Source organism: Vanellus vanellus, assembly GCF_965231255.1.
Source record: "Vanellus vanellus genome assembly, chromosome: 2".
NCBI classification, from domain to species: domain Eukaryota; kingdom Metazoa; phylum Chordata; class Aves; order Charadriiformes; family Charadriidae; genus Vanellus; species Vanellus vanellus.
Genome location: NC_138906.1, coordinates 65,770,984 through 65,790,566, shown reverse-complemented (window position 1 = coordinate 65,790,566; position 19,583 = coordinate 65,770,984). Strand labels below are relative to the sequence as shown.

The window sequence follows — 19,583 nt, the reverse complement described above, 5'->3', positions numbered from 1 at the left end:
ATCAGAACAATAAACCACAACTTAGCTCAAAAAGTCACCAAAAATGATATTTTAGGAGTCTGGCCTATGTAGTACAGAGCCCTCTAGGTCTGAACTATTTTTTTTATATTTGAGGTAAGCATATCTGGCATTTTAAAATAGCTAACTCCAGGTAACAAATGATGTCTAGGCGTTAGACAGAGGGGAAATTCCTCTCTATGCTCTTCTGTATTGTAAAAATGAAAATATATGTAAACAGAACATCAAGAAAAGGCAATTGATCTTATGTACTATATTGATCATGCTAGTGATATCATTAATAATTTTGGCAGAGAGTTTTCCATTTTCTGCCTTTAGACATTTTTCCATGCTCAGGACTTGATTTTTTTTTTTTTTTGGAGAAATTCTTCTTGAAATCAGAGACTTCACTTTTTATATTGAGAGTTTAACTTGTGCAGTAGGAGAAGGACAATAATCTGGGAGCTAATGTCATCGCAGTCACTGTAGTAACAGGTTTGCCTGTATTAACACAGAGGTGCATTCAGCCTCTGTCGCAAACAGCTAAAGTTGTGATTTCATGAAATTTTCATGGAATGATTAGGAATTTAGCTACAGCATCTACATAATGCAAAGCCTATTTAAGTCACTGGAAAGACTTTCATGGACTTCTGTGGGTGTTGGTGCATATGTCAACTGCTTACAGGATATGCTGTGGTTCCTTATGGCCCCATGATTCTTATGCTGGATTTCACTTTCAAATTAAGTTGCAATTTGAGGCTTATTCTTTTGAAAAGAGACTGCTCCAGTTCCCCATTATTACAGTACTGGTCTCCCCACTTCTCTACTAGACTGAAAAGAGCAGGATATTTTACATGTATATCAGGATTATAGAGTCAGGATATTTTACATGTATATCAGGATTATATCAGGAGTATAGAAAAAGGAAGACTAGGGAAAATGTAGGCCCACTGGTGAATGAGACAGGTGCCCTAGTGGTGGAGGACGCAGAGAAGGCAGAGTTACTGAATGCCTTCTTTTCTTCGGTCTTCACTGCTAAAGCTGTCCCTCATGAATCCCACACTCTGAAGGCAAAGGGGGAGGTCTGGAGAGTGGAAGATTTTCCCTCAGTTGAGGAGGACCGTGTCAGAGACCACTTGGCCAAGCTGGACATTCACAAGTCCATGGGCCCTGATGGCATGCATCCGCGAGTGCTGAGAGAGCTGGCGGATGTTATTGCTAGACCACTCTCCATCGTCTTTGAACGGTCATGGAGAACAGGAGAGGTGCCTGAGGACTGGAGGAAGGCTGACATCACTCCAATCTTCAAAAAAGGCAAGAAGGAGGACCCAGGGAACTACAGACCGGTTAGTCTAACCTCTGTCCCTGGGAAGGTATTGGAGCGACTCATTCTGGATGTCATCTCCAAACACGTTGAGGAACAGGAAGTTATTGGAAGTGGTCAACATGGATTTACCAAGGGTAAATCGTGCTTGACCAATCTGATAGCTTTCTATGATGTTATAACTGGTTGGCTGGATGAGGGGAAAGTCGTGGATGTCATCTACCTTGACTTTAGCAAGGCTTTTGACACTGTCTCCCATGACATCCTCATTAGGAAGCTGAGGAAGTATGGGCTAGATGAGGTGACAGTGAGGTGGATTGAGAGTTGGCTGCGGGACAGAACTCAGAGGGTTGTGATCAGCGGCACAGAGTCTAGTTGGAGGCCTGTAACCAGTGGTGTCCCCCAGGGGTCAATACTTGGTCCAATTTTGTTTAATATATTCATTAATGACCTGGATGAGGGGACAGAGTGTATCCTCAGCAAGTTTGCTGATGATACCAAACTGGGTGGGGTGGCTGACACCCCAGAGGGCTGTGCTGCCATCCAGCGTGACCTGGACAGGCTGGAGAGCTGGGCAGAGAAGAACCTAATGAGGTTCAACAAAACCAAGTGCAAGGTCCTGCACCTGGGGAGGAAGAATGCTAGGCACCAGTACAGGTTAGGGGCTGACCTGCTGGGAAGTAGCTTGGAGGAGAAGGATCTGGGGGTTGTGGTAGACAGTAAATTATCCATGGCCCAGCAATGTGCCCTTGTCGCCAAAAAGGCCAATGGAATCCTGGGCTGCATAGGGAAGAGTGTGGCCAGTAGGTCGAGGGAGGTCATTCTCCCCCTCTACTCTACACTGGTGAGGCCACAACTGGAATACTGTGTCCAGTTCTGGGCTCCCCAGTTCAAGAGGGACAGGGAACTACTGGAGAGAGTCCAGTGTAGGGCAGCTAAGAGGATTGAGGGCTTGGAGCATCTGCCTTATGAGGAAAGGCTGAGAGAGCTGGGACTCTTTAGCCTGGAGAAGAGAAGGCTGAGGGGAGACCTTATTATGGCATACAAGTATCTAAAGGGTGGGTTGAAGGAAGATGGAGCCAGGCTCTTTTCATTGGTTCCAAGTGACAGGACAAGGGGCAATGGGCACAAGTTAGAACACAGGAAGTTCCGTTCAAATACACGGAAACAGTTCTTTACGGTGAGGGTGACAGAGCACTGGAACAGGCTGCCCAGGGAGGTTGTGGAGTCCCCTTCTCTGGAGATTTTCAAGACCCGCCTGGATGCAGTCCTGAGTAATGTGCTCTAGGCAATCCTGCTTTAGCAGGGGAGTTGGACTAGATGATCTCTAGAGGTCCCTTCCAACTCTGATAATTCTGTGATTCTGTGATTCTGTGATCAGGATTATTAAGCATCATGCTGCTGAGCAGAAAATATGGTCCATGATGAAACAATACTTAAGATTAACACACAGGTGAGGAGGTTACTAAGTCCTTCTGGGGAAGATTGATAGACTGGACATGGGCTGATTGGTCAGATACTATAATGAGCACATGCCCAAAGGCCTCCCTTCCTGTGAGTCATTTAATACTACTATGGTCGCTGTGATAGGGTCTTTCTGAGGCAAGGGTGCAAAACCTGCAGAGAAGGATGGACCACAGAGTTTGTGGTCAGTATAATATGCCTGACCATGAGTCCCTGAAAGGACAGAGAACAAGAAAGCATTTAACATTTCAAAAATCCTTCACCTCCACCCTCCCTCCCCTAAGAAGAGAGGACAAGAGCATTGTTTATTCAGCCTCATGATCAGCAGGACCATGAGGAAAGATGAAAAGTCATAGGGTTACAGTAACATATTCCTGTGTTCTGCTCCAATTTTTTTTCCCACAACTATTTTACAGAACTTCAAAACAAAATGAGAAAGGGAAGTGGAAAGAGAAAGGAAAGTGGGATAAGGGAGAACAGAGAAGAGGAAAGGGAAAAGGGAAAGGAGAAAAGGGAAAAGGGTACATTTTTTGACCCATCTTTAGACAAATACGTAAAGTGGAAAAGAGTTATTTGATTCCATGCAAATATTGGATTTAATGTAACTGATGGCTGAATTAGTGTTAGCAGCCTAACAGCTCTCTAACTTGTTCTAACAAGCTTCAGAAACAGCAGTGAATTAAGACAGCCAAGCATGATCCAGGTCTCATAGTATTACCTATACCCACTCTCCTGGTCTTTAACTGTCTTTTTCTGTGATCATGGGCAAGTTACTGAGAACCAGATTCACAAAGGAATTAAGTATGTAAAGTCCAACTTTAAGTTGTCTATTTAAAACTCACAGAAAAAAATAGTTTAGAAGGGTCCTCTAAAGGTCATCTGTCAGTCTGACATCAGTGCCTGGGAAGGTCATGGAGCAGATCATCCTCAGTGCCATCACACGGCACATGCAAGAGAACAGGGTGATCAGGCCCAGTCAGCATGGCTTTGTGAAAGGCAGGTCATGCCTGTCAAACCTGATCTCCTTCTATGACAAGGTGACCCACTTAGTGGAGGAGGGAAAAGCTGTGGATGTTATCTACCTGGATTTTTGCAAGGCTTTTGACACCGTTTCCCATAGCATTCTCCTGGAGAAACTGGCTGCTCATGGCCTGGACAGGTATACTCTTTGTTGGGTAAAAAAATGGCTGGATGGCCGTGTCCAGAGAGTGGTGGTAAATGGAGTTAAATCCAGTTGGTGTCCAGTCACGAGTGGTGTCCCCCAGGGATCGGTGCTGGGGCCCGTTCTCTTTAATATCTTTATCAACGATCTGGATGAGGGGATCGAATGCACCCTCAGTAAGTTCGCAGACGACACTAAACTAGGGGGGCGTGTTGATCTGCTTGAGGGTAGATTGGCTCTGCAGAGGGATCTGGACAGGCTGGACAGATGGGCTGAGGCCAATGGTATGCGGTTCAACAAGGCCAAGTGTCGGGTCCTGCACTTGGGTCACAACAACCCCATGCAGCGCTACAGGCTGGGGGCGGAGTGGCTCGAAAGCTGCCTGGCAGAAAAGGACCTGGGGGTGTTGGTGGACAGCCGGCTGAGCATGAGCCAGCAGTGTGCCCAGGCAGCCAAGAAGGCCGACACCATCCTGGCCTGCATCAGGAATAGTGTGGTGAGCCGGACTAGGGAAGTAATCATCCCCCTGTACTCGGCACTGGTGAGGCCTCACCTCGAGTACTGTGTTCAGTTTTGGGCCCCTCACTACAAGAAGGACATTGAGGTGTTGGAGCGTGTCCAGAGAAGGGCTACAAAGCTGGTGAAGGGTCTGGAGGACAAACCTTATGAGGAACGACTGAGGGATCTGGGGTTGTTTAGCCTGGAGAAGAGGAGGCTGAGGGGAGACCTTATCACCCTCTACAACTACCTGAAAGGAGGTTTTAGAGAGATGGGAGCTGACCTCTTCTCCCTGGCGACAAGTGATAGGACAAGAGGAAACGGGTTCAAGTTATGTCAGGGCAGGTTTAGATTGGATATTAGGAAGCATTTTTTCACTGAAAGGGTTATTAAACATTGGAATAAGCTGCCCAGAGAGGTGGTGGATTCACCATCCCTGGAGGTGTTTAAGAAAAGGGTAGATGAGGTGCTTAGGGACATGGTTTAGGAGTGGTGGTGTTTTTATCAGGGTAGGTTAATGGTTGGACTTGATGATCTTAAAGGTCCCTTCCAACCTCACTGATTCTATGATTCTATGATTCTATGATTCTAGTCCAATCTGCTGTTCAATACAGGGTTAACCTGAAGAAGCAGGTTGCTTAGAGCCTTGTCTAGTCAAGCTTAGGACACTCGCAAGGATGGAGATCTCAAAACCTCTCTCAGCAACCTCTTTCAGAAATTAACCACTGTCATGATGAATAAAATTTTTCCACTTGTCCAATCAAAATTTTCTTTTTTGCAACTTTTGACTGTTATTTGTCCTTTTGCTCTGTTTTATCCTCTGAGAAAAGCCTGACTCTGTCGTCCCTATGTAGTGATGAAGGGGCTCACGTCATGAATTTACCCAGGAGTGAAAACTTCTTGAGACACAGTGTGGCTAACATAGTTTATAAGAGACACTTAGGGTTTACAAGTCAACAGTAACAGAGTATTGAACAAGAGCTGACAAAGTGGTGATGCACCAGTAAGGAGAGAGAGGATGCCAGGTATACATACTTTATACTCTGGGCTAATCTTGCTGCTTAAAGAATGCTTAAAGGATGCTGAAGAATGCTTGAAGTTTCTAAACTGGACTAAGAGAGGTTAATTTTGGGAAATCCCCAGATATCATGAAGGTGATTCTCAATCTTTAGGCTTTCCCTACAAATTACAAGGTGTATTTTAAGCCTTTTTGTGTCATGATCATTATAGAGTATGTAGAGAACCATCTGAGGCATGTTAAACTCATTCACTTGCACTTCAGGAAAGATAAAGGCATTGGGACCGAGATCCTCCCTGATTCTTGTGTAGATGCATGGGGATGTGGAGAAAAGTGCTGACTGCCTCCCCACCTCTTCTAGTTTCTGAATGAAAGTCTGCTCCTTCTATGTACTTGGAATCAAAAATGGAAAGGCCAAAAGGAGTTAGAGGCACTCAGTTGTCCCAGCTTCCTCAATAAGAAAATAAACACTAGCTACCAACAACTTGGATGACGGTGTCACTCCAATAGACTGTTCTACATGACTTTTCCATCATGGATTTTGGTCTGCATTGTTTGTGTTGCACTGATCTGCATTTAAAGATTTATCCATAAAGAAGAGAAAACACAGCAGCACTAAGCATTCAGACAGGGGAAAAATAATTTTTGTTCTTCTCTAATAAACATATCACACAAGGATAGTGTAAGTAATTACTTCGTTAATGTTTCCAAAATACTTCAACATATGGCATCAGTATTGTAATTATACACAGAACAGATGGCAAGGCAAGGTATTCATGTAGGTAATCTAGCTTTCCCCATAGTTGCCTCAGAGATTTGTACCAAATCATGCATTTATTAGTAAAGTTTTGTTTTGCTGACTGACTGACTGCATTCAGTTAACGAGCTAAATGAGACACTTACTTCTTCTGAACACTCTTTATGGCAATTCTGCAGTGTGTATGGAAACAATATATCTTGAAATAGGATGCTTCAGAAACAAGTAACTTCAGCATCCCATAGAGCTGCTCATTATTCATTTAATATTCATACTGTAAATACATGGGTGTCTGCATTCATTCCTGGTTGGAGCAGCAGTCTTTTCCCACTGATTATGTCTTGTCAGAAATAAAAAGCAACTTTGATCAACAAAGAAAAAATTTGTGTTCTGAAGGGTAATATTTGAAGAGAAATGATGAAAACCTCCTTGTTGGACAATTCAAAGGTGGTGTGGGCAAAGCAGTTACAGGGTTGCCACAATTCTGTTCTAGCTTTTGAAATTCTGTAAGAGAAGTATAAAAGGGAGCCACAATACTTCAGGTCACCAGTGATTTGTTTATTTTTTCCACTGAGAATGCATCTTTTAAATTTTAAGCATGTTCAGAGTCATACTGAACACCACCCCGACTCCTCCATTCATCATATCTCTGGGCTAGGAAATTACCATGCAGTACTTATTTGTCAGATTCACGTCTCATGATAGATATGTTTCTCTATAAGTGGATCAGGAAAAAAAAAAAAAGCCAACCCAAAAACAAACAAAAAACCCCCACCACAGCAAGAAATATATATGTAGAATCAAGGCCTTGGTTAGCAGTATTAGCAACCTTAGCTAAGGTAAGGCCACCTTTGCAGTATTTGAGTTCTGTCAAGTATTTGTTAAAAACAAATGCAGCTATACACTACTATATTGTATATTATAGAAATCTAATTAAAAATTTAAAACTCTTTCAGATAAGTGTTTTTACATTTATACCATTTCACCCCAATAACTGATAGGCTCTTTTGATCAAGAGCCAGATTTTTTCAGCTGATAAAACTTGCATGTGTCATATACCTTTCCTGCATCTGAAAGAAAACTAAAGACAGAAAAAGAAAAAATCAAACCACGTGTGTTAAACCACATTCACAGCTAGTCTGAAAAGGATGAAATGTTTGCTTGTTTTTTACAGTGAATAGCAGGAAAAGGTTGGATTCATACATACACACACTTACAAGGACTGCAAAATGGCAGTACTACTGTGGAGCATTCATTGTAGATGAGTGGTTCTTCCTACCAAGTCAAGAGCTATGTTGGTTTGGCAAACCGTTGAAACAGATGGAACTGGAACAGCTTGTGAAAAGCTGAAGACTAAGAAATGCTAACACTTTGGCCCTCTGAGAATAAAAAAGCATCATATTCACAGAAGTGATGCAGTGTATTAAGTTAGTATGTAGTTAACCAAAGTGGGATGGCAGAAATAAAGATCCACACTGTGGAGAGGCACCATTCCCTCACACCTCACTCTGTGATGCAGCCAATGAACTAGCAAGGAGGATTGTTGAGCCTGATCAATGGATATTTTGATGTTAGGAATTCCAAATATGAGAGAATCCCTAGAAAAGCCTTAGTTTTTGCATAATTTTCCCCTAATTTTTTTCACCACTACATACTTTGCTTTGTAGACCACCATGTACACGTTGCTGCCCAATAATTAAACAAGCTACTAGTACATTTTTTTTCAGTTGTCCACAACAACGCTTTGCCTCCTGAAGATATACCTTCTAATGAAACATAACAGTACTGAGCCAGAAGTTTTCTGTGGGACAGAAAAAAAACACAGGCACAAACACCAACAACTTTTAATTAACGTATTTCAAGAAACAACGTACACTGCAATGTTTGCTTAAATACGATGGCTGTTAGTCATCAAATTAAGACATCAAACATATTATCATGCAGTATATACACGTAATGGTGGGGAAAAAAGGACTTGATACATACTGTCATCTGTTCAGCTTCTTTGGCACCATCAAGGAAGAGGCAATAATGCATGTAGAAAAGCTACATATTTCCTTTCCCATGCCAAACAGATCTGCTCTTTCTAGGTGCCACTTTTAATTATGGGACTGCATTCTACCTGAGGTGTTCAGATAAGTTCGCTGTCAGGTAGTTATTTCCATTAAAAGGCATTTTCAGTTTGGTTTGTTTAGCTTTAGTGAGGTAGTTGGTCTTCTTCCACTACTGTGCCCCAGGACAAAACTGACATCTCTTCTTTTGTGGCCCATAAAAATCATGTAGTGTTGTCTAGTTAAACAGCTTACCTAAGTAGAATGCTATATAATGACAGTCTGAGTAAATAGTACCTCCTAAACAGAAACTGATTGCACATAACAGATACGCTCTGAAGTTTGAGTGACACTGTTGAAAAATCAAGTTGAAAATACTTGGAGCAAATTGTCCTCCACCATCTTCTTTCCTTGGGGGAAGTAGAAAGCACTTCTTTTTCATGTATTTATTTGTTCTATACACACACGTTTGGAAACATAAATGAAGATCCTATTGTCAGACTCACAATCTTGTTTTCTTCTGTAGTACTCTTGCTACAAAACTGATGAAGGGCTTCTCTGAGCTGAAAGTGCTATTTCTGTCTGCCCATATTGCACATATTCCAGTGACCCTTGCAAAATAACTTAATCCAAATGGCTTACTCTAAGCTTCATCTTTCTCAGGCAAACAAAGCACTTTCAAGAACTTTGATTCTGAGATCTACACATAAAGTTATTTGGATCTCTACCTTATGCACTCAGAGAGCACTATCCATATGTACATTTCAGTCTGGACTCAGAAATGTCTGTGGTCTGTCAGTTTTGATTGCATTTGTTGAGATCTAAATGTGGACAACTTAGCTGTCAGAGTATTTTGTCTTAGATACCACTCACAATTTTGTCTTTCATAGAAGACTCAGTTCTCTGTCACTTCAGAAATTTGACAATTTGGTCACTGAAAGAAAGAAAGAAAACAAAGCTCTAAAAATAAAGTCTTCTTATGCATGTAGTGACTAGCTGCAGCTTGTAGAAGCCTATGTTTGCAAGAGGATAACTCAGCTGATGTTCAGGTTTTTACACTACCATGTAAGCTCCCTACAATGATATGGATAGGTATGTACATAGAAATCTAGAAGTCTAGCTTGGTCCTTTGTTCTGAATGGCACAAAAGAGCCAGTCTAGGTAACTTTTATGTAGATACATAACTTCGTAATTAACCAAATAATTAAAACTAGTGTCTTAGACCAGTCAGCCATTCTAACCCTTCTGCAAGCATTGACACAATATTCTTCTATCTAGATTAGGAAGTGTAACTCTCACTGCAGCTACACTGGTAAATAACCGGTTGGATGACTGGGCTTAGAGAGCAGTGGTTAATTCTCTACCTTGAGGTAACCAGCGGACCAGAGCTGTCTACTCTGGGATCTATCCTGTTTAACATCTTTACCAGTGACTTGAGGAGGCAATGCAGTGGTCTCATGAAATTTGCAGGTCACATCAAAGTGGAGGGAGGAAGAAGCAATTGATGTGCTCAGGGTCAAGGCTGCCATCTAGAGTGAGCTAGAAAGGCTGGAGCAATGGGACAACAGGAATCTTATAAAATTCAACAAGGACAAATGTAAAATCCTGCACCAGTCACAGAAGAAGTCTTTTCAAGAATACAGGCTGAGCAACAGCTCTGGGGAAAAGGCTGTGGGGGTCCAGTACCGGTAGGCAGCACACTCAACATGAGCCAACAGCACACCCAAGCACCAACGGCTGCAAACAGCATTGTTGGCTGTAATGACAGGAGCACAGCTGTTAGCAGGACAGAAAAGATTATTCCCCTTTACTTGACACTCATTAGACCACACGTAGAATATTGCATCTGGTTTTGGTACCCCAGTAAAAGAAAGACATTGATAAACTAGAGCAGATTCAGCACACTGCTGCTGTAAGACAGACACTCCAGTCCTTTAATTATTTCAGTTTCCCGTAACTGGACTTGTCCAGTATGTCCATGTCTTTCCTACACTGGGAAGCCCAGAGCTGGACACGGTAGTCCAGATGTGGCCTCACCACTGAGAGGAAGGGAAGGATCACTTCCTTCATCCTGCTGCCTATGCTTTTCCAAACACAGCCCAGGGTGCTCTTGGCCTTCTTTGCCACAGGGCACATTGCTAGCTCGTGATCAGCTTGTCCACAAAAAACTCCAAGTTTTTCAGCAAAGCTACTTTCCAGCCAGTCTTACCCCAGCTTGTACTAGGTTAATCCTCACCAGGTGCAGGACTTGGCATTTTCCTTTGATGAATGTCAGGAGATTTCTATTGATATGTTTTTCCAGCCTGTCAAGGTCTCTCTGAATGGCACCACAACCGCCCCATGTATCAGCTACTCCTCCCAGTTTTGTATCATCTGCAAACTTGCTGTGGGTGCCATCTATCACATCATCCATGTGGTTAACGAAGATGTTAAAAAGTGTTGGTCTCAGTGTGCACCACAGAGTACACCAGTAGTAACTGGCATCCAGCTGGACCAGTGATTACACTCCTTCAAGCACATGTAGTTCACACAGTTGTTGGTCCACCTCACTGTCCACTTATCTAGTCCATACTTCATGGTTTATCAGCGTGTATGTTACAGGAGAGAGCATTGAAAGTCTTACACAAGTCAAGACCACAAATATCAACTGTCTTTCCCTCACCCACTGAGCTTGTCATTGCATTGCAGAAAGCTATGAGGTTCTTGGGCATGATTTTCTCTTGCACAAATATGTGCTGACTACACCTAATCACCTTGTTCTTACTGGGTCTGGAAATGGCTTCCACGATTATATATATATTCCCACACCTTCCCAGGGACTGAGGTGAGCTGATCAGCCTGCAGTTCCCCAGATCGTACTCCTTGCTCTTCTTGATATTAGGAGTGACATTGGCTTCCTTCCTGTCCTCAGGAACCTCTCCTGATCATCAGGATCTTCCAAAGATAATCAAGAGTCCTATCTCAATTACATCAGCCAGCTTGTTCAGCTCTTATGGATGCATTCCATCAGGTCCTGTGAACTTGCGTATGTCCAACTGGTTTCAATGTTCCCTCACTCAGTCCTCAATGGAGGGTAAATATTCATTGCTCAGGACTTTTCCAGTGGGCTCAGGAGGTCCATTTCCCGAAGGGAAATCCTACCAGTAAAAAGCAAGGTAAAGGAGGCATTGAGTACCTTGGCTGTTTCCATGCCCCTGTCACCAGGTTCCTTGCCCCTTTCAGCAGCAGGTCCACATTTTCTCTAGTCTTCTTTTTGCTGTTGGTGTACTTGCTAGATTTGATTCCACATGGGCTTTGGCTTTCCTGATCTCATTACTGTACTCTCACACAGTGTCTATATTTCTGCCATCCCACCTGAGCCTGTTTCCACTTCATGTATGCTTCCTTTTACTGTTTTAGTCATATGAAATATCACCAGAGATGAATCAGAGCTTGGATGCCACACTGATTTATGTTCTGAAACTGTTTTGCAGTAAACTGCAGTTATGGGCTATTCAGAATATCCACACAACACAGCTAGCCCTTATAGGAAAATTTGAAGCATGCCTTGGTGCAATATTCTTTTCTCTCAAGAGTCATCAACATAATCTTCAGCAGGCAGCACAAATATAAAATTACTTCTAGGTGGATTCTGTTCTCCTTGAGTTAGGTAATGTGCATCACTGTAAGAAGGGAAGTCAATATAAAATGCAATAAGCAATGACCATGCAATATAATGCTCTTAGTCACTGACCACCAAAAAAAGACACAGAAAGTCAGAAGCTATATTCAGCTTTCCCAAGAAGCAGAGTCAGACATTCTGACGACGTATGGAACTGTGATTTCACAGTTCAGAGAAAAATATGCCACAAATAGGACTGGAAGTTAATGCTACCTGAGCAGTTATAAGTTACTATGGTAGGAACCGATCACAGCAAAAAGTTAATTCAGTGGCAGCAGTGGAGGTAGAGCTAGAGTCATAAGACCCTGGAGATTCCCAAGCATAGAGTGAACTGTCCAAAGCCCATTCTTGTTATTGTTCTGTCTTCTGTACTGAAGATGAAGCAAAAGACCATGAATGACAGTGCTGTTAAATTAAAATCTCATCACTGAATCACTGTTACTAGCTTCAGGCCTCTGTCAACTGGATGTTTGGAATGGAACACACTTGAGTGCCTCCAAAAAACCCTGGTTCCTCTCAGAACCCCTCAGAAAAACTTGGTTCAGACCCTGGATCTCCTCATATTGGGCTGTAAGACAGATATTCATTTAAAACACTGCAATTCTTTGGCATGGCACATTCAGAGCTGTCTATTGCTTTTTCCAAGGCTTTCTCACCAGAAAGTATCCTGAATACATCTGTGTTTCACACTCCTCATATGCAAATACATTAAAATTAGGGTTTGCCCATTTTACTCATTCTTTGGGAGAATTCTACCTGCACTCTACTGTCTGCAATGTCTGTGACTTTCCATGTTTGGGAACAGGAGTTACTAGAGATGGGAAGATTACATGGATAGAATTCACCACAGTCCAAATTGCTGGCTAATTTTGTTGGTTTTTAAACCTGCTGTAATTGTGTGGGTTGGCCAAATGTGAAAAGATTGTTTGGTGACCTAGAAATAGTGCTGGTAAATAGATATCCTCTCTTAAATAGATAATATTAGTGACTTCTGAAATAAAGCAATCAGATTTCACTAAATTGCACAATTCACTGTCTTTCCAGCCAAGGCATACTGTATAAATTGGCAAGGCTACTGCACGACTTTGATCAAATGTGAGATACCACTATGAGAAAAACCAAATCAATCCACAGCTCACATACCAAAGGAAAGGGGAAGAAATCAGAGCCAAAGGGACAGGCAGCCTCCAAAACAAGTGTTTGATTTGGAAATAACATGTTAGAATAAGAAAAAGTTCTTTGGAACCCTTTGAATATCCCAAACATAAATAGTGCAATCAAATCTTCCCTTCTGCTGCTCATTTATTGAAATGGCAGCTTGCAGCTGAAATCTATGTTTGTCTCTGTGTTCACCTGCTTGAACCAAACAAGCCAAGGCTATTCTTGGCACACAGTGTAAATCACTGTATTTTACTAACTACTCCGAGCCACTTAAAGCAGTATTTCTCATTCTCTTCAGTCATCCATTCACTTCTGGAGCAAGAAGCAGTAGTTCAGTACCTAACCCTAGATCATCAGGATCAGCCATTGTCCTTAACATATAAGAAATAAATCACAGTTGAAACATTTTAATTAAATTGATGCTTGTTAACAGGTACTACCAGAAGTACCTGGAGTACCTGGAACTAGCAGTTTTTACACAGCAGCTGCTGCATAGGACACAAATTGTATAACACAGCTATAGTACAAGGCTGTGGGAAATCTTTGAGTAGGCATGGCAGTGCCCAAACAAACAGATGTATACGCATTTAAACACTCAGGAGACCACTAGGACTTCTTTCAAGAAATTCCTTGTGTTGAATTGTCTATAGCTGAGCCAGAACGACATAGAAAAGAAATATTTCAGTATGCCCTTTCTCAGCAGAGCAGGTCCTTCAAACATCATTTAGTGGCAAATGGAAGCACAATTGAGATTTTAAGTTCTATTCAGATCATGGAAACAACTGCTTACTCCAGGCTTCCAGTGTAACAAGGACACCTTCGGGGAGGAAATTAAGACAGCTGTTATGACGTTATATCCACCCCAGCTGGTTTCCCCTTCTGAGGCCTCAAAAAGTCCCCCAAAAAATCTTCTGTTGCCTGGTAGAGTAGCTTAGCAAACATATAGTTCATTGGCCAAGAGAATTAGCATGTTAGAGGGTATTACATGGAAAACCAATCCATTTAAAATAGCAACAAAATGGAAAAAATTTACTAAATCAGGGTTGTTGTACGGGTGTTATCAATCTCTTCAGCTACTCATACAGATGACCCTGACTGAACCAACTGATTTTCTATAGTAAATTAACTCTGTTTTGCATGAAAAGGCATTTTATCAACTATGAAATCTGGCTCAGCTCCACATTAAAAACATGCACAACAGCTGCTAACAGCCTGAATACGCCTCTGAAAGATACACAGTAGTTTGTCCAGTTTAGACTTTAAGTTATCTTTACAAAATACTGTGCTCCATAGAGACCAGCACTGCTGTAGCTGTGTTCTGTCTTAGGAAAGAGCCATCCCTATCACCACATAAGTCAGTATGATTGTACACATATAACACTCAAAGCACATACAGTAATTACTTGATAGAAACAAGATTTTAAATGTATATACATATTTATTTGCACTCATTATGTTAGTTCATTGTGAAGGGAAGTACAGGCTAGCTGCTTGTATGAATCACACCAGTTGATCAACAGCCAATGAAAGTCAATAATTCAGATTTCTCCATTAAACTCAGCAGGTCATGAGTGCAAAGCTTATGTCAACAGCTCAATGACAGCCATTCTGTGTACAGAAAGCCAAGGAAAGAGACAAATATTTACTTTATGTAAACTATTGCTGAGCATGTTACGTAGGGCAAGAAAATGCTGTTCAGCCTGGCTAATAATAAAACCCAGATGTTAATGAGAAATTTGTAAAGCTTCTTTTAGAGCACATAAACATAATACAAACTGCAGAACCACATACTTTTAAACATTTTTTTTCTATGTTTTTTTTAAAGGCATGACTTGATTTGAATGCCAAGAACTGAAAAACACTGACAGCAGCCTAGATAGCCTGGAAGAATAAATATGACTTCTGCAAGAGGCTAGAGCAAGTCATGAGGAGGTCTCCATCGTTCAAACTTCAGCAGGGTTAGCATCAAGATTTTATAACTTTAGTTCTGTCCGCAGTCTGGGTACTAGCATGTTCAGGACTGTGTTCTGAGTACCTTCTATTCACTAACTTAATTTGTGGTTGAAGATACAAAGCAACATAGAAAAGGCAGCCAGGGCAATCAATGTAAATCAAGATACATTATCAGGTGTAATTAAGGGCCAAGTACATGTACCACAAGGCAATATCAGATAGAGAAAGACAGACTACACTTTTATGTACAGATAGATACATGGTTAGTTGTCATTAGAATAAAGGAGAAGTGATGAAGTTATTTATTAAGGCACCAGTATATCTTTAATGCTCCTGCACAAACCCAAGCAGAATAGGGTACTATATTTGTGTAACATTCATGAACATGGGAGAAAAACTGCAAAAGCGCTCCACAGTTCAAATGACACCATATTTGGGTGAAGAGGAAGAAGGTGCATTATTCCTTACCTTTTTGTACATGTGCAATGCTAGCCATAGTGAAAGGGACTAAAATCTTCCAACAGAGTAAGTACAAATTCAGAATTCTAACTCACAGGAACTGCTGAGATTTCAGAACTCCTGTTCAGTTTCTCTCTAAAGCACGATCCAAGTATTTCTTAAGAGTTTTGGTGAAACAGTGACCAAATCCCATCAATTTGCAGAACACACAATAGAATTTGAAAATTATGAATTAATTTATTCTTTTTTTTACATAATGTCATAACACATAGCTTGATCTACAAATTACATAACAGATATCAAACTGAATTTTAACAAGCTAAACAGATGTCATTTTGAAGGGTCTTCAGCTGGTACTGTGTACTAATTAGTAACTCATGATTTTAACTATAAGGTTTTAAATACTCCATTTTACTGTCTGTCCCATTTTACGATGAAGCAGTAGTCAGACATTCTAGGATTTGGAAAAGAAAGCAACACTTCTACTGAAACAAAAGTCCCAACATCACACAAATTCACTAAAAAGTTAACTAAAACCCAGAAGATCTCAAAAAATTTCAAAGACTGCCATTTGAATTTTCCCCCTACACTTTCCCATCACCCTTTCTGTTTGTTTCCTCCTTTTCTGTAGGAACTGTATATAATTATTCTATGTCCGCAAGAAGAACAAGCCTTGGTAAAAAATACTTTTCCTGGTAGGAAACAAATCAAAATTTTCTAACTAATCTTTCTAATATCCCTCACAAAGTCATGGTACAGCTCAAGCTCTTTGCTGGAGAGCCGCTGAGGCTTTTGTTTTTATCTGCACCCTTCACCGCCTTCACATTTTGGTGCTCCCCTGGGGAAAACATGAAGACAAGGCTATAGCTGTCTAATCACATACCAGTAAGCAAATTCACTAGACCTCATTGAAGAGGTTGTCTGATTGGTGAAGGCAAAGATGACAATTTTTTCTCCTCTAAACTCTCTGAGAGTCATTGTTTTGTCTGCAGGTTTGTAAAAAATAAGTTACTCCTTCCCCATCCCTCAGTGAATAATTTAATCCATGAGCAATTTTCTTGACAGTATTTAACCCACTCAAGAACATCTCAAGGTATTTTTTTTTCCTTTTGCATATAGCCTGTACAATAGTACAGCAGAAAGCACCTGCACTGTTCCTTTAAACTCACATTTACTCATTCCGAGTTCCTCTTATATAAAAAGGAATTTAGAGATATAAATATGTGCTATGGGGAGACAGAGGAGAGGTCACCCATTCAGCACATTCAATGGGTTGGAGAATCCTGGAAAGCAATAATCTTAAAGCACACAGGGACATAATGGACACTGGATAAAGCGTAAGTTTAGCAGCAAAAGGCCTGAATACCTGAGGGTCAATTCATCTCGCTGTGACTCCAAAATTTTTAATCTTAAATCCACAGTTTATTTCTATGCACTCTATTACTAAAAGGAACTGTGGGAAAGGAAAAAGAGGTTATTTCTGCAATAGTTAGACTAAAAGATTTGAAGTATATACCTCTTCACTCTTCACTAGTTACAGGGAGAACTTATATCTTTCATGCATTTGCACGATGAAGATTATTCTTATTTCTAGCACTCAACACAATTTCAGGAGACAAAAACATTTAAACACAGCATCCAGAAAATATTGCTTGTAACATATTTGTGGAATTGAAAGCACGAGATCCCTATTATGTTAGGCACTTAAAAATCAGATGTAAAAAAGTTTAATGAACATTTGGGAACAGCAACTTTTTTATTAACCAATACATGAGGGGGGGAGAATATTAGGCTAGGACAATCATACAGGAACACGTTCCCAGAACAGTCTCTGAGACTCCAGTGATCTAAGAAGGCTGGCATAACCCAACTTGATCTTCATTCACGGTAAGGTTAGGAGTCCTTGCAGCAGTAATAAGATTCTGCACAGGAAGCAACTGTCCTATATCAGTGGGGGTTATCTTTCCTACTTCTGAATCCTGATCTGACTTTCACAAGGTAGGATATTTAAAGAACCAAAGCTTCAGGTAATAGAAATTGGCATAGATCCACCAAAAAAGAAATTGTGTGTCAAATTAATATTTGTTCTTTTTATCACTGTGCTTGTAGTTTTAATGAGCTTCTGCTTATTAACTTTTATGTGCCAAACTTTGATTCTCTCTTGTCCAGACCTCACTCACAGTACTGTCATCCATCAGCTCAAGAAAAATATTTTCACTTGATGTAACAGATTTATCCCCAATGTATATGAAACATATAGTGTTTCTGTCACTATTCAGACATAGAATTAACATTTTCCTCATTCTTATAGCTGGTTCCAGTTTGTTTCCTTAATTAATTATCTGTTACATACAGCGTTACATATTTCTCATCTGCACTTACAGCATTTATTAGTGATAACTAATCTGTTTTTTTCTCCTACTGAAATAACTACCTAGAGTTTTGTCTCTTATGTGCACCATCTAGTCTATGGCAATGTCAGTCAAAAAGGAAAAAAAAAACATTCGGAGTAGCATTAAAGTCTTCATGTGCAATATCTGCTTCCTTTCAATAATTTCTAATGCTCCTATCACATAGTTATCTAGGGGTCATTTACATCACAAATTCAGACTATTTTTGATAAGATAGTAAAAAATTCTTTTTGACATACGTATCATTGCCCATAATGGAAAAGCATGAAATACATGAAGCTTTTTCACTTTTCTCAAAATTACATATAAACTTTTAAATCAATGTTCTCTCTCTCAAGTTAAATTTGCGGCTATGTCTTCCACAGATGCTGAGGGATTTGGCTCTGTTACAAGAACATATGATTTGAAATTACAGACTTTTCAGTGGAAGTCCATAAAGGCTAGGCTGGTAAAACTAAACATTTAATTCAAGAGATCTGAAAATGTCAATTTGCTCAGACACTTACCGGCAGAAATCTTTGTGGACTGGAACAAGCACCACATCTGTGCCTTTGCACTCACACTGTGCCTGGCACATTCCTTACATCTCCAGAGTGACACATACATCTACCCTAATTGCTTTCTGCTACCTTTCTTTGACATGATACACCCAAGAAAGTTCGGTATTCTCCATTTCTTTGAAGTACTTTCTGTTGATATTACACTCTGAAGAACTACAGAGAGAGATAGGCTGCCTTACATCTACCAAAGTATTTATTTTCCCTTTCCCAGAATGAATGCCATTTTAAGCTCTTAACTTGCAGCAGCTTCCCTATATGAAACGAAGAACAGTAAGCAGCAGAGAAAACAAAGATCTGAAATGCAGAGTCTCTTTTCATATTAGGAAAGCATATCTTAAAATTAACCCTTATTCTCAGTTTATAAACATGGTTTGGAGAAGTCTTACCTTCTATGATCTGAGCTGTTGAACCAGCATGGATTGACAAGCCAAAGAGCAGTAGCAGCAAGTCCCAGGTCCACCAGGCATGCCTGGAGCAGGTGTGCCAAAAAAAAAAAAAAGGAGGGGAGGGGGTGGGAAAGAAGGAGACCAAAGAGTGTAATACAGAAACATAAGGGGAAAAAAAGAAAAAGTAAAATTTAGAAGTGCGAGTTCTTACCATGAGAGCATTTTTTGAAAGTCAGTTGAAAGATCTCAAGTGAGGAAAAAGTTCAGTACACATGAGTTTTATGCTTAAGAAAATAAGAAGTTAATAAAAACTGGAGCCTGCTGTTTCTCCTCCAACGTTCAGACACAAGTGGAACAAAGGCAGCTCTCAGCCTCTCTGTGTGACTCACTGCAATTCAGTGCTCCAGCTCTGAAATCTGACTCCGTGTAGACTTTCCTGTCAGACCATTGCCGAAAACTTCCTACTTTAATTACTGATAGACACCTCCTAATGCTCCACACCAACGTTGTCATTATCCAGTCCTGTCTTTAACTACTGTGTACCCTGACAGATATTAGCATAGCTTCTCCAGCTTCCCCTTCCCCCCCGCCCACTCATAACCTCCACTTACTTATCCAATAAAACATGACCTCCAACTTCCTTCCATCCAGCATTATGTAGCTAATGAGATGCATTCTTATACAGAATAGGATATTTCTCTGGCCATTTTAACCAAAATTT

General features: G+C 40.8%; 1 protein-coding gene across 1 annotated transcript in view; it reads right to left on the bottom strand.

Annotated features, from left to right (window-relative positions):
• COL15A1 (collagen type XV alpha 1 chain) overlaps positions 1-19,198 on the bottom strand; it is a 154,020-nt gene extending 134,822 nt beyond the window's left edge. The window contains exons 1-2 of the mRNA XM_082479653.1: positions 19,074-19,198; positions 18,863-18,945 (exon numbers count right to left, since the gene is read on the bottom strand). Of these exons, the coding sequence (XP_082335779.1) occupies positions 18,863-18,945; positions 19,074-19,084 (94 nt within the window). The 5' untranslated portion in view covers positions 19,085-19,198. The remainder of the gene's footprint in view (positions 1-18,862; positions 18,946-19,073) is intronic.
• Between the last annotated feature and the right edge of the window lie 385 nt (positions 19,199-19,583).